This window comes from Mercenaria mercenaria, chromosome 2, assembly GCF_021730395.1.
Source record: "Mercenaria mercenaria strain notata chromosome 2, MADL_Memer_1, whole genome shotgun sequence".
Classification (NCBI taxonomy): Eukaryota; Metazoa; Mollusca; class Bivalvia; order Venerida; family Veneridae; genus Mercenaria; species Mercenaria mercenaria.
This window is the reverse complement of record NC_069362.1, coordinates 110,412,875-110,428,049: the sequence shown is the minus strand read 5'-3', so window position 1 is coordinate 110,428,049 and position 15,175 is coordinate 110,412,875. Positions and strand designations below refer to the sequence as shown.

General features: G+C 34.6%; 1 protein-coding gene across 1 annotated transcript; it reads right to left on the bottom strand.

The window, feature by feature from the left end:
* Window positions 1–2,543: 2,543 nt before the first annotated feature.
* On the bottom strand, window positions 2,544–12,857 carry LOC128548740 (uncharacterized). The gene is made up of 2 exons (XM_053524142.1): window positions 12,525–12,857; window positions 2,544–2,975 (listed from the first exon to the last, which is right to left on the bottom strand). Exons 1-2 carry the CDS (start codon window positions 12,795–12,797, stop codon window positions 2,898–2,900), a joined length of 351 nt encoding a protein of 116 aa, XP_053380117.1. The 5' UTR covers window positions 12,798–12,857; the 3' UTR covers window positions 2,544–2,897.
* Window positions 12,858–15,175: the final 2,318 nt, after the last annotated feature.

The following is a 15,175-nucleotide window of genomic DNA, read 5'->3' as shown; positions in this document are numbered from 1 at the left end:
CCAAAGTATATCAGCTAAAATAATCTAACTACGTAATTAATTGTTTACAAAGATGATTTTCATTTTATGTATACGGATAAAATATAGATAATGTCTAGTCTTAATGCCAAATGCTGTTTAAAAATTATATGTTAATCACGGTTTGCACTTATTCATTTACAAGTTGCTTGTAAATTAAATATAACATTTTTAAAAAAGTTTGACACTGACTATGGTTAGAATATGTATGGTTTGAACTAGCATTTAAACTAGATTTCCCCAACGTGTGCGATTATCTTCCACATATCAAATTAGAGTACTGTACCAAGGTCGTCATATTGCACGTTTGTCCGGATTTACAAATCATTACGCCAAGAATGCATAAATTAATCAGGATTTCAAACGTGAACATTTTAGTCCATTTACATAAAATGTAAAACGCAGACGTTGATGACATTGCGATCGATTAAAACGTTGCCGTAGTATCGTCACTAGTTGAGCTGTAGAAAGCACCATGATTGGTATACTTTTGTTATCTTCCAACATCCGCAAACCTAAATGATGTCGGCTATACAACGCGTCATAAAGAATTTGACATACACCTAATGTTACTACTTGAAGAATATAAGTTCATAATTATTTTGACAGACATACGTTCGTCTTCGGAAAAGTCGGGCAACTTCGCATAAAATGGAAATTGGTGAACTGATATCGACTTAAACAAGTCACAATAGAGCTGTTGCATTTTGGAAATAAACTCGTTTAATTATGTATCTTGTGCTTTTTGATTTTTCGTTTAGTTAAAACATTACACCAACATAATTATTGGTGATGTGGCTGGCACTTCTAATTATCCATCTGAGTTAGACTGAGTATTATTGCAAGCACAGGTTGACATCTAGGTAGAGCAATCGGCCTTCTGAAAGCTAGCTGGATGACTTCCCCGCATTAAAGAATACTACATCCCAAGCAAGATTTCGAACACACAGCGCTCCTTTACCAGAATATGAAAGGTAATATTAGTTGAGTGAACCAAACATTTATAACCATTGTTGTAAACAGTTACAGGTTAATTTTGATAAAACGTGATTGCTGTATAAACATGGTTGCATTATTGTGTACGTACCAAGCAGAATGATTTCCAGAATCTGCCCTAGTTCTGCTTATACGGGGAACCCCTTATTACCGTCTCCGGTTTATGTTTGTTCTTGTTCAAAGAGCTCGTCAATCGTGCACATATCTCAATGTTTTCTTTTTCTCTATGTAATCTTAGTGTGTTTCCACAGGCGGTGTATGGTATTACATTACTGTATTACGGCCATTTGATGAGAGTAATTGTAACACGAGTATAAAAATAACTCACATGTGGTAGATGCAAGAGTTATTTGAGTAACTGGTACTATAGCCACGAATGACTGGTACGTTTCCAGAATATTTGCTAATTGTTAATTTACATAGATTTAATGTAAGTTCAGTCATTTTACTTAATGACTTTCATAAGAGCAATGACACCTAATCACATAACAGGTGTTTCAAGTTAATCTTTAATTTATTCTTCCTAAAATTATTGTAAAACGGATGAATTAGTGCCGAATCAGATTAATGTTTTAGAAATAAGTAACTTGAAAATTACAAAATGTTACAAATCGTTATTGCATATTGTAAAAGCTCTTTACAGGTTGAAATGACATTAACTACTGCAATCAATCTGCAGGCTGCACGATTTTAACATATAAGCCGCGCCACGGGAAAACCAACACAGTGCGTTTGCGACCAGCATAGATCCAGACCAGCCTGCGCATCCGCAAAGTCTGGTCAGGATCCATGCTGTTCGCTTTCAAAGCCTATTGCAATTAGAGAAACCGTTAGCGAACAGCATGGATCCTGACCAGTCTGCAGACTGGTCTGGATCCATGCTGGTCGCTAACGCACTATGTTGGTTTTCTCATGGCGCGGCGTATTTTCTTGGTAATAATCTAAGACAGTTTGGCACAACTACTGCTAATTACACAGATGGATTGTTAATGGGTTTTCGATTGCACTTTTCTGCAACGCAACTAAAACAATATTCTGTGTCATAAAACATGCACATTTCTCTACTGAGAACATTTTTTTTTTTGTATTAAATGTTTAGAAACATTTTATATGTACATATAGTAAACAGCGGATAATACAATGTTTTGGCTTTGATGTAGATTTAGTGTTGAGTTACTAATGTAGTGAGATAAACGTGTGTAAAATATGCTTATTTCGACAGGTGTTCAAGGTGAAACCTATTTCGTGTAGGCTGACTCGGTAATTAAATCTATATACTAGTATCAATAACAATGACTCCTGAATCTAAGAGACACATGATTCAAAGAGGGATAGCCATGATCGTTTAAAGAATCGTCATATTTAGGATTTCAAAATGAATAAGGCGTATTATGCAAATATTTTATAGGATATTTCTTCAATGTATGATTGAATACAATACATGTAGTTCATTTCTCCTAATGAAACTATAATGGTTGTTATAGTTTCAATGCGACTTGTGTCGCTGCCCAGTTCCATGCCTTGTACCACTTGCGGGTTAGCACATCATGATTTAGTTTGTTGATTTTGTACAATTATATTATGTAAACCGTAGATATCTTCTGCATAGGACTGAAACTCAAGCCTGTCTCTTCGCAAAGTTGCCTAATTGTTGTCCGCCTATTCCTGTCCACCGCTTCCTTTACCCACATAACACTGACGTCACTCCGTTTTGCCGTTAGTTGAGCGCATCTCTTATCATCTTCAATTTCCTTTCTGTCCTCACCGAATCTCTCATGCCACTTGTAAATCAGTGATCGATATACGCTTTCCTTTCCAAAAGCCTTTTTTATACTCTGTTTTTTTCTGTTGTGGTGTCATTCCTAAGTAAAAACAAAACTTTGTCACTGCTCTTTGCTCGCCATAGAGAAGTCGTACGTCATTCTAGCGCACATCCCTCTGTCTCCATTGACATCGGTAGCCTGTAACAAAGAAAGATAACAACTCCAAGCGCCTTTTTCTTTCTGTTATCAAGACATCATATGACGACTTCAATGTCATTTCCGCATTTTAGATGCGGAAACGCGCCAAAATAAGTCTATATTCTGCGTCTTATCGGTAAGTATATATAAGATATGAGCTGCGGTGGTCAGGCTGTATGGGGTTGCTATGGTGATTCATAACTGTCATATACCGAGTAAAGTTCAGTTAGAAAATTGCATGCATATTTGTCTGATATTGTTCTACAAAATGGTGAAGTTTCATACCAGTACTGTTAACTCTGATAGAGATATCGACGGTGTCCACGAATTTATTGATCAACCCTCGTAGAATGTAATTAAGGTAAATTATAGGAAACTGGTCATGGCAACCTAAAGGTAAAATAAAGTGCAGCACCCAACACGTTCCCTAGCGTTGGGCTGCGTGGAATTTTATAATACATTGCATGCAAAGGACCAGAAAATATAACAAAACGGAGTCTAAGTACGGGGAGACGTATATTGCCGCCATATGGTACTTAAAACTGCTATTTTGATAGTTAAATAAAACCTTTACAAAGATCGATTGGAAGTATAGAAAGCAACCAAGCAAACAAATAACAGCCAACGTCTGACTAAGTCTTTTCAAAAGAGGTTACGAAATGTGTGTAACATCCTTCCAGCATAATTACCTACTGATTTCCCATTAAATGTCGAAAACAGTCAACAAAACTGCACGGTTTTATGACCGTTCAAAACCTAAATTCGTATCGCTGTTGATTATCCGACATGGTACGAAAAGGTAGCATTTCATTAATTTACATATGTATTTGCAAACCCCATATTGAAAAATAGTCACAAACGCTTTCTTATGTTTTTCATAGCCTCAAAAACCAATTCCCTACTCGATGGCTCTATATTATCTTGCGCACAAAAAATACAATTATTCAGGTGTTAATAGACACAAGATAAATGACTCATACGAGGGTTCCTGAAGTTTAGATAAATGTACCTTTTAACACGGCTTTATGCAAATACGTTTCTGAAAGCAAGACAAACTGGCTATCTAGAAAACACTTGTTTTCTGATTTTCTTGGCACCATTTCCTTGTACACTTTGTCTTAACTGACATTTTGACGTAGTAGTTATAGTGCGGTTTTTCAAAGTATTGGAAAGCTCAGTTTTAACAAGAAATAATATCTATCAGATCCTCAGACTAAACAGAGATTCGCATAACAATTGGCAACGCTTTCACAAGATAAAAGTACTCTGCCATACGTACTTTAATGTCAAAACGTATAATCTAGAACGATTTATCGAGTTTAAAAAATGTTTACGGGTGTCAGTTAAGGTTCAGAATGATTCGAAATAGCGAAAGAGTGTGTTCTTAATATTTTCTAACCTGGACTTTTTTGTCAAATCCAATTATTGCTGTATTGCAAAACTTAAGCTATATTAAGCAACACAAGTTCAGATCCCTTGGCTCTGCACTACCTTCATGATAAGCCAGTAAATACGATATTGCTTTAGTATTATTTCTATAACTTCTTATTACAACCTTTAGCATGCTAGATAAATTGTCGTCTGCTGGAAATGTCGTCTGCTAAAATTGTAAAGTTCATTCAATTTGCTCCAAAATTGGAAGAAATATTGTCAGAGTAGCAAACAGCTTGGAACCTGATCAGACGCCGATTTAATCGGCGTCTGATCTGGTTCCAAGCTGTTTGCAAAGGCTGTTAAATTCGCCTGCAGCAGGCTAAGGGTTAAACCGCGTTTGCATTTTCTTTTGGCTTGGTCACGTTCTGTGCTTCCATAAGAATATTCTTCTTATAGGTTTTATTTTACTTCCATATCAGATTGAAAGTACCGTGTGGCAACAGTAAAAGTTAAAATGTCCCCGTATTTGGACTTAGTGGTGTTAAATTAACTTTTGGTTCCGCATTACAGAGTCTATTCAACATTCAATGTTTGTACAACAGAGTTCTGGTTCTATGAGAGGTGAAGAGTGTTGCACTTTTCATTGCCTATCACGGACAGACTCAATCAATCCGAGCTTGCTGTCATTTTCCTTGTTTACATTCTATTCTTCCAGAAGATGTTCAGTTAGAATTTATCACTGATATTATATTGTTAGTATCTATGTTTTAGCAAGGATTACGCCTCTGTAAAGTCGAGTATTGAGCAATAACAGAGAACTATCCCTTAATGTAGATTAGGAATAATAAGTGTTACTTTTTCAGTTTGATGGTTCTGTATTCACACTGGCACTTGCATCTTAATGTAGACAAGAAAAGTGGTGTCACCTGAAATGCTTTTATGACAATCCCATACTGAAAGCTGAAAACAGATTTAAGCAATAAACGATAGTTACAGAAATATTGCTCTTAAGTATAATTTTATGTGAACTCTTGTGTTCATCAGGAATTCCGGAGATGATAGAAAAAAAAACTGATAAATAAACATTACATGTTTCAATTAGTACCACTAACAATTTTTTCTACCGTTTATGCTTATTTACCATATAAGGTCATAAAAAGAAAAACTAGTAGCTTTAACTGAAAAAACATTTGCAAGAGAATTATTTTAAATACGGGTATTCATGGAGAAGAACTACAATTTAACAAAGCCTAAGACACCTCAGATTTCGAAGCGTCATTTCTGGACTTGCATCTAAAAAGGCAATTTAGAAACAAACACATTTGATAGATGACACGATTTTAGTTTATATCACAACTAATTCGTTTTGCAAAATTTCCTTAAAGTGAGAAGACTTAAAGATCTATAGAAATCTTAATATTAGAAGAAAAGTAACAATAGGGTTACTGCTATCACAAACTACGGAGCGGGTCTTTCACATATCATTGGATCAAAATTTTGAAAGAAATACAGCATAAATCTTAAACACTTCTCAAAAAAAAACAAAGACAAATATCAAACAGGGAATGCCACGTACCAAAATCGCAGCCTGCAACATTTTTGTTTTTGTCGTGTTGAGCGACCTGTGAATTTTCTGATTTTTCTATTGTATTGTTAGCCATGTTGACGTGTTTTGAATTTTTGCTTCAATCAAATGTGAATTTCACATCAAATATCTCATGAAGAGGACGTGTAGAGCGCACAACCATGGTTACTAGGTTCAAGGTTAACGCCACAATCAAAGGTCATATAGATCAATTTTATGTCCGCTCCATAATGCCTGCAATGAATTTCACAAAGCTTACAACGATTTGTAACATCATCCAGAGAAATTACAGAGTACAAAACCCATGTAACTAGGTCCAAATCAAGGTCAAACTGAGAGGTCAAAGATCAAATAACTCAAATTTGTTTTTGCTTCATATCTTCTTAACTGTTGGGATGGTTTTCATTAAACTTGCATTAATTATTAACCTCATCAAGACGACATGGAGAGTGGAGTGCAAAATTCGATCATTAGATCCAATGTCAAGGTCACACTTACAAGTTGAATATATAACAGCTGTCAGAAATTTGTGTCTGCTCCATGTCTTCTTAAACGCTGTAGGGATTTTCATAAAACTAGTATCAATTGTTAACCGCATCCAGACGATATGCATAGTGAAAAATTCATGTCATTAGGTTCAAGGGCAAGGTCTAGTTTGATAGTCAAATGTCATGGTCACAATATTTTACTGTCCCGGTATAAAAGCAGCGTCTAGGGTATTATTCACCTTTAGTGACAGCTCTAGCTGAATACTGTCACTGTAACAAAAAACTATATCTTTGATATGGGCATAGCCGATCCCTTTTTTTTCAGTTTTTATTAAAAGAATACTACACTAAACTATGTTGTGAGATTCCATTTACAATATTATTAACATAATAGAAAATAGCCAAACAACCATACAATATTTCAATTGCCCCGAAATTTTAAAAATAAAGATTATGATTGGAGAATATTTGGTTACTGTCTTATAACAAAACGTAGCCCGTTTCAGTTGTACAGTCAAACCATTTGTAACAGTCATATCGTCTCTTCAGCACAGTGTTTGTGTCAAAAACTTTTACAGCAAAGGAAATAAAAAGCAAGGCAAATTAAGAATACTAGGCTCTCTTAGCATATACAGAATTACTAGCAACGCTGGAGATCCATCTCAGTGTGGTGTTGATGATTTCCAAGCACGCCGTGCTAGGTTTGTCTTTGAACAAAATCAAATGACGTTGTCATTAGAGTAAAACACGACTGGTGCCCCACTGTGTTCCTTTATTTGTTCGTTTTGTCCTAATGTGTTGGCTTTTGTTTGTGTGTGCGCGCGCGCGTGTGTGCGTGTGTGTGTATGTGTGTGTGTGTGTGTATTGTGTTGGCTTTGTGTGTATGCGCGTGTTTGTGTGTGTGTTTGTGGTGTACGCGTCTGCGTGCTGTGGGTTTCGTTTTGGGGAGGCTGCGGTTTTGGTACGTGGCATTCCCTGTTTGATATTTGTCTTTGTTTGTTGTTGCGGCATGATTTCTTTTGTTTTGATTTTCAACTATTAATAATCATTTTATCATTACTGCACCAGACAGCTTATAGTGTATCAAGTAATGTTTGTGTACCATCATTAGAACTACGCAATCTGCATACAAAATCAAACATGTTATATCATACCAGGAACGGAATGGACGAATAAACGCAATATTGTATTATCAAATTCACATATAATAGGTGTTCATTTTTCAATATTTTTGTTATATCTTTGTTATATCCAAGATTTTTAAATTTAAAAGAATATGTAGAGAATTAAGCAATCATGTTGTTATTTCTTTAAAAGCTTCAAATTTTTGCAGTAGAAGAAAGTTTGTACTGAAGTGATCCAAATTTACGATGTCTAAATGTATAAAAATACTGGAGTTAAAAACTAGAGAATTTCGAAAATTGTTACTAATTTATTCATTTATTCTCAGACAACATTTACATTTACGAGCTCCTTATGCGGGTCTTATAAATGAATAAGATTTTGTTCGTAAATTTATGAAAAACAAAGACAAATATCAAACTGGGAATGCCACGTACCAAAAAACGCAGCCTCCCCAAAACGAAACCCACAGCACGCAGACGCGTACACCACAAACACACACACACACACACACACACGCGCGCGCGCGCGCGCGCGCACGCACACAAAGCCAACACATTAGGACAAAACGAACAAACAAAGGAACACAGTGGGGCACCGCCTTGGAACGGTCAGTGGCAAAAACACCACTGGGGAGCTTAAACCGGTTTAAGGTGCGCACCCAACCTCACTCTTACCCCCACCATGTTCCAAAGACACGGGACAGTGTAAATAAAAGTTATCCCGTCCAGGTGAATCTCTAACACACGTAATGGAAACAAAAAGGCATGGCATGTAAAACACAAAAATGCTCGTGTATAAATATATAAAAAGCAAACATTTAGAACCAGAAACGTATGTACTCAATCCCTTTTCAGAAGACAGAGCAACAAGAGAAACACCCTTAAGGGCCCGACGAAACAGGCCAGAAGACAAATATCAAAACAGTTCAGTCCTGGTAGGATTTAAAAACTGCTCATCATAGAGTCCTTCCCTCTTCCGTCAGACACAATCAAAGAGGGAAGCGTAGTGTCCAACTGTAAACGGGTTGAACACTAAACATGCGGTATGTCTAAAAACAGTTGGGTCGTAACCTCTTTTTATAAAACGTTTTATAATTTTACAAAATACATTTGGAAAATTACCATGACCCAAGATCTTACGAAGTTTGTAAACCACATCCCCATAAAAAACGGGTTTAGAAATACCTTCTCGCAGAAGTGTCTCTAAATTACTATTGAATTTTAAAACTAATTCAGAATTACGATAGTAAAATTAAGCAAAATATTTACGCAATTTGTATTAACGGTAGCCTTGCTGAAGAAGTTTACTTGTAATATATTGATTACGTTCATTGAAATGCTTGACATGACTACATGCTCTGGCAAACCGAATTAATTGAGAAATATATACCCCATAAGTTGTAACCTGAGGTACATCAAGTTTCTGATTTTTTTCAGATGTTTGCAATAACAGATGAACCAGCTTGTAAATTTACAAAATCTGGAAACAGGCTTTTTAATTCAGTTTTGTGCGTAAATTCAAAAGTCCAGCTTTTTTCTGCTCTGTTATATATTAGGACAAGTTCATTATTTTACGAACGTCTAATTTGAGTGTTTAAAATTTTGTTCGTAATTTTACGAACTTCGGAATTATGTCAATTTTTAAGTATCACTGGTTTTTTCATTTAATATAATTCGTAAATTTAAGAAAATATTTATGCTCACTTTCATCTATAGCCAGGTTCGCAAACTTTAGAAGTTGTTACTTGGTCGTACGAATAGATTCAATTTGTATCGTTTATTTATTTTTTTTTTTTTAGATTTTAGGCTTGTTTGTAAATACGAACATTGTATCAAATGCGTAAAGTAAACACAAGAAGTATTTCTTCTCATTTTCTACGTTTGAACTTTGTTGAATAAATTTCGGTTTTCAAGTGACATAAGAGACTGGATATTTAGAGTGCCCATTTTAAAAATTGTAAACTATAAATGCAAACGAAATTTTTGAAGATCAAACCAAAGGTAGTCCACGTCAGCTGCATACATTACACCATATCATATCGGACGATATACTGTGTTTGTGCCAAAAACTTATACACTGAGGAAAATGAAAGGTAAGTCAAATCTCTCTTAGCATATACATCCTCCTCCGTGTAATATCTTTATATAAATGATCTCTTTAGATATATTTTTTTTGTTCAATATTATAGCAATTTATCTCAGTTTTTTATTTAACAATACTAAATAACCTTGAAGATCTGTCTTGATATATATTTGAAGGTTACTCTAGAAAAGTCTACTTTACGCACTGACATAATGTAGGTATTCATCAACCTTTTATTTGCTTAAGTAACTTAAATAGGTTTATTTTGACTGAGATGATCATCAAATTATGTCAATTACTGTTGTTAGTTGTAGTTTCTGGAACTATTTCAAGTGCTTGACACAAAATTTGGATGTTTTTTGGCAGACTGGTACTGAATTTGAGCACGAAAGTGAACACGTAATTCTTAATTTATACTTGTCTTTACTTATTTATATAAGGATGAAGATGCTGACGTCATCAATGTGAAACTGATTAGCACTGGTACTAACAATGTTTTCATAAATAATTTACGTAAAATCGACACCATTCGGAAGTGCAAGCTCTTAAGAGTTCTCTAATGCGAAAAAGGTGATAATACTATCATTATTTACAAGTTATTAGTTTTAAACATGCTAATGTTAAAACCTTTTGTGTTGACACTGCAAAACGTATGGCTTTGGATGACATTATTGTTAGGTTTTCGTTAACGAATATGTCTATGGCATGAATTTCATTACTCAAAAGTGTATGAAAGTTGTTGGTATGACATGTTGTATAGTGAGTACAGAAGATTAATATTAAACTGGATCACAGGTTTCCTTATTAATGCTGTGTCTACAAGTGAATGTACCCTCACTCTTTACTCTCGGAAAATACGAAAAATATAATGAGCTGTCTGATAAACAGTATCTCGAAAAATACGGTTTGTTTAAAATAATCAAGCCTGAATCACTTGAAGACGTTAACGAAAACACTTTTGTAGAAATCCAATGTTCATCTTTCACTACAATATTTAATATTTAGATGTTTACTTAAATTTTAGAAAATCCTCATTAATTGTATTTAACTGTACTAAATATGTTACTAATATTAAGCATTCTTATTTATCCCCCCACCAAAGGTGAAGGGGATATTAGAAATGCTCTCCGTCCGTGCGTCCGTCCGTCCGTGCGTCCGCAACGATATTTGTCCGGAGCATAACTCCAAAAGTACTTGAGTGATTTTCTTCAAACTTCATACACTGATAGAACACATTGGGAGGAAGTGCAGTGTGCAAGAACAATAACTCTACCTTGCCTATTTTTTGAGTTATTCCCCTTTATCTTATTTTCTTAAAAAATTTTGTCCGGAGCATAACTCCAAAAGTACTGGAGGGATTTTCTTCAAACTTCAAACACTGATAGAACACATTGGATGGAAGTGCAGTGTGCAAGAACAATAACTCTACCTTGCCTATTTTTTGAGTTATTCCCCTTTATCATATTTTCTTAAAACATTTTGTCCGGAGCATAACCCCAAAAGTACTGGAGGGATTTTCTTCAAACTTCATACACTGATAGAACACATTGGGAGGAAGTGCAATGTGCAAGAACAATAACTCTACCTTGCCTATTTTTTGAGTTATTCCCCTTTATCATATTTTCTTAAAGAAATTTGTCCGGAGCATATCTTCTTCATGCATGGAGGGATTTTGATATATCTTGGCACAAATGTTTACCACCACGATGCGGAGTGTCATACGCAAGAACAAGTCCCTAGGTCTAAGGTCAAGGTCACACTTAGAGGTCAAAGGATACAAGAATAAAAACCTTGTCCGGAGCATTTCTTCTTCATGCATTGAGGGATTTTGATATAACTTGGCACAAATGTTTACCACCACGAGACGGAGTGTCATGCGCAAGATCCAGTTCACTAGGCCTAAGGTCAAGGTCACACTTAGAGGCCAAAGGTCAGATACAAGAATGACTTTGTCCGAAGCATTTCTTCTTCATGCATGGAGGGATTTTGATGTAACTTGGCACAATTATACACCATCATGAGACGAAGTGTCATGCGCAGTTCCCTTCTTTAGAATTACTTCCCTTTGTTGTTACTTTAAATAGCTTTTATTGTAACTTTTTCATTACTAGTCGTAGGGAAAAATCGAGACCACTTTTCTGTAGTACAACAAACATGCTTAATCCAATTTTGAGGTGTATTTTGACCAGTCTCTTCCTGATAAAGATTTTTGTGTGGACTTTTATTAATTTTATTATATATAAGGTATCTCTACCTAGTAAGGAGTTTTTTGTGGACTTTAAAAAACAAAAGACTTACAATGATTACTAAACAACCACAAAATTAGCATTCCATTTGCAAATACAGCTGCTAGAGTAAAGAAATTTGCTTTGACGGGCATATATTGTGACATTCTGGCACTCTTGTTCCCTGTTAGCTTTCCATTCCTTCTTTTTACAGTAGCCATATAGAAAAACATCATAGTTATACTCTTCATGAAAATTAATAAAATTTAGCAGTAAACCACCTCACTACTGACTTATTCTTTCTTCCACATCTTAAAACCCCTGATGCGGACCACATCCTTCAATTATGATATGCCCGGTGGGGGGATTAGCCATGTCTGACATGGCTCTTGTTAAAATGTTAATATTCAATATGTTATTTGATATGGAGAATAAAACTGGGTATGTTTACATATTCACTAAGCGAACAGCATATAGTATTAACTATTAAGTATCTTATGCTTTAACCTCACGTGATCACAGATTAACCCTAAACGCATCACCGGTATATTGTCCAGGTGAAACGTAACAGCTGACCTTGTCTATGTTTATTCGTGTTTATAAAAGTAAATATTATTTTCTCAAACGTGAACCTCGTACGTTCCCTAACATAAACAATAATATGTCTTACCTTCTGTATCCTTGCCAAGGAGATGGATAACCCAGTGTTACGAGGATCTGACCAATTTCTGATCAAACATTCTGCCTCTAGTACATGTCTGTTCCTTTTTGCATAGTTCGTCAGTTGGGTTGCAAGTATAATAACTGTTTGACATAATGCATTTAGTTTGAAGCCGTTATATTTCTTTTTTTTTTTTTCGTAGAAAGCTTTAAGTACAAGAATTGCGTGGTATAGCGTCTTAGTTGACTTGCATCCAAGTTCATTTAGGACATAATGGAACATTAACGCAATTTTAATGTGTTTTTATAAACGGGGTTGTTTTTACAATGCTTCTTATTCAAAACATAAGGAGTGAAGGTGCTTCGTTTTGTTTAATTTTCTTAGAAGCATCCTAAGATTTTGTTACTGACGTCATAAATGTAAAACGGATCTGACTAATTTTTTTTCTCCAAAATGTCTAACGTAAAATTGACCTCAATTATCAGTGCAAGTTGTAAAAGTTCTTTATTAACGTTAATGGAATTAATTGCTACCATCAGTCTACAACCTGCTAGTTTTCAACACAATCTTGGTAATAACCTACTACATTTAACTAGGGTTGGTGCTAATTATATCGATGATTTGGTAATGCGTTGTCTGTAAGAAAGCATTTTATGTTGCAAGATATGCATATTTCTAAGACATTATTATATTGCGCATTAAAATTGATTAAAACAATTTGCATTGCCGTTAGCTGGGTATACGATGCTTCGGTAGGGATATAGTTTCATTGATTACTCAATTAGTGGGCTGAACAAGTGATCGAGTACTGTGTTCACTTATACGACGTTCAATCTGAAACCTACGACTCAAACATTTAAAATGTAACATTTGATAACAGTGATTCCTGAAACAGGGGGAGGGGAGAGGGAGCAATAAACGTTTATTGAATCGTCACATTAAGGATTTCAAAATATACACGGCGTGATATAAATACTTCCAGTTCACTGCGAATATATTTGCTAATTAGACATACCGTCCATATATGTTTATACAGGGTCCATCGTATTTACCTAAAAATATTCCTAATGAGTTTGACTAAAATTATTCTTATGTGATTTATTTAAAGATGTCAATACACAAGAAGACAAAATTCTATCCTTTCTGAAAATCAACATAATTTAGTACAAATCTTTTAGGTATTTAAATTAATACACAACTACTTTTTGAGCAAACGTTAAGAAATTGTTGATAATTTTTATGACTGCATGAGTGCACACCGGACATTCTTACTACTTGCCCTTTCATAAGCATAGAAATAAAGGAATGTTCACAAAATATGGAAAATATATCCAACATTGAATAAAAAATATTTCTGAAGTCACTCCTTCAAAGTGCACACAACTCCAAATCATTATATCTCCTTTTTTAAAGGGCAAGTTATGCCTGACAATATGTTAATTCCATATGAAAGCCATCTTCAGGTCTTTCATAACACTGAAAGAATTTTCAAGATCGGACCACTTTTTTAAGATGCAAAAATATTTGCAAATAGCCTCAAATGTCGTATGATTTTGTCATAATTATTTATACACTATCCAAAACAGAATACCCGCCATAAGAGCTCGATGCCATCCTGAGAACAACAAATAAAACTCATCCTGGTTCTTACATGCATAAGTTGAAACGAATGTAAAAGATGTTGATATATATATGTACCTTTTAACTTAAGACCATGTCAAACTTCTACAAAACACTAGTATTTTTGTACTTCATTCTTCATTTGAACGTACGGGATTATTGACACAAAAGTGATACTGCAGTTTCAAACCCGCTGGAAAGCCTAAAGTTTTCTTCAAGGTCTAATATATAACATATTTTAGATAAGACGGCGGTTTGCATTACAATTGTTAAATGCTTTCACAAATAGCCAAAGCCTCTTATTTGTATTGTATTGTCAGAACATATATATATGATTTATCAAGTTGCTAAAAAGGTTGCTAACGTATTACAAATATCGTTCTTCATATTTACAATGTTTTGGACGAACTGAAGTATGCTCATTTTTAAAACTGTTCATTATCATAGAAATTATTGTTTCGATATGTCATTTTAGTTTATTGTATTATAAAATTGTTTCTTTTTTATGTAGGAGAATTTCAGAATAGAATTTATATGATAAACGTCTATTAAATCTCTGCTTCACATTCCAACCAATTTTATCTTTATATCCAGATTAATGTCAAATTATCTATGTACAGCTTTCAAGATATTCTTGGATGATTTTCTTCCAGAAATTCTTTGAATAATTAGACAAGACATTTACACGTTCCACGTATATCTGTAACCTTGACAATTCAGTGCAAATAAATTTAAAAGTAAACAAGGTAATTAAAGAAATACCTACACAGATTTCTAATTGGTCAATTTCAGAGGAATACATGGTGTTAGAAGCAATGGCTGGTTAAATTTGTGTAATTTGCACATGCCTTGTATTCTGAGCACTTTCCTTTTGAAAGTGAAGTTTGACAATAGAACTCTAAAATGAATTGAAATTACGTTGGTTTCTAAACATAAAGGGTGGAATATGATAACTAGACCGTCCATCTATCATTCCGTCCGTCCCCACAGTTTCTGATTGATAACTTAAGAAAACTTCAGAACTTGAACCTCAAACTTGG

Bases quoted from the DNA above. Each gene is read 5' to 3' on its own strand.
- LOC128548740 (XM_053524142.1), bottom strand. From the start codon at position 12,797: ATGTTCCATTATGTCCTAAATGAACTTGGATGCAAGTCAACTAAGACG. The intron at 2,976-12,524 runs GTAAGACATATT...TCTTTGTTACAG, and splicing joins CCTTGGCAAGGATACAGAAG to GCTACCGATGTCAATGGAGA.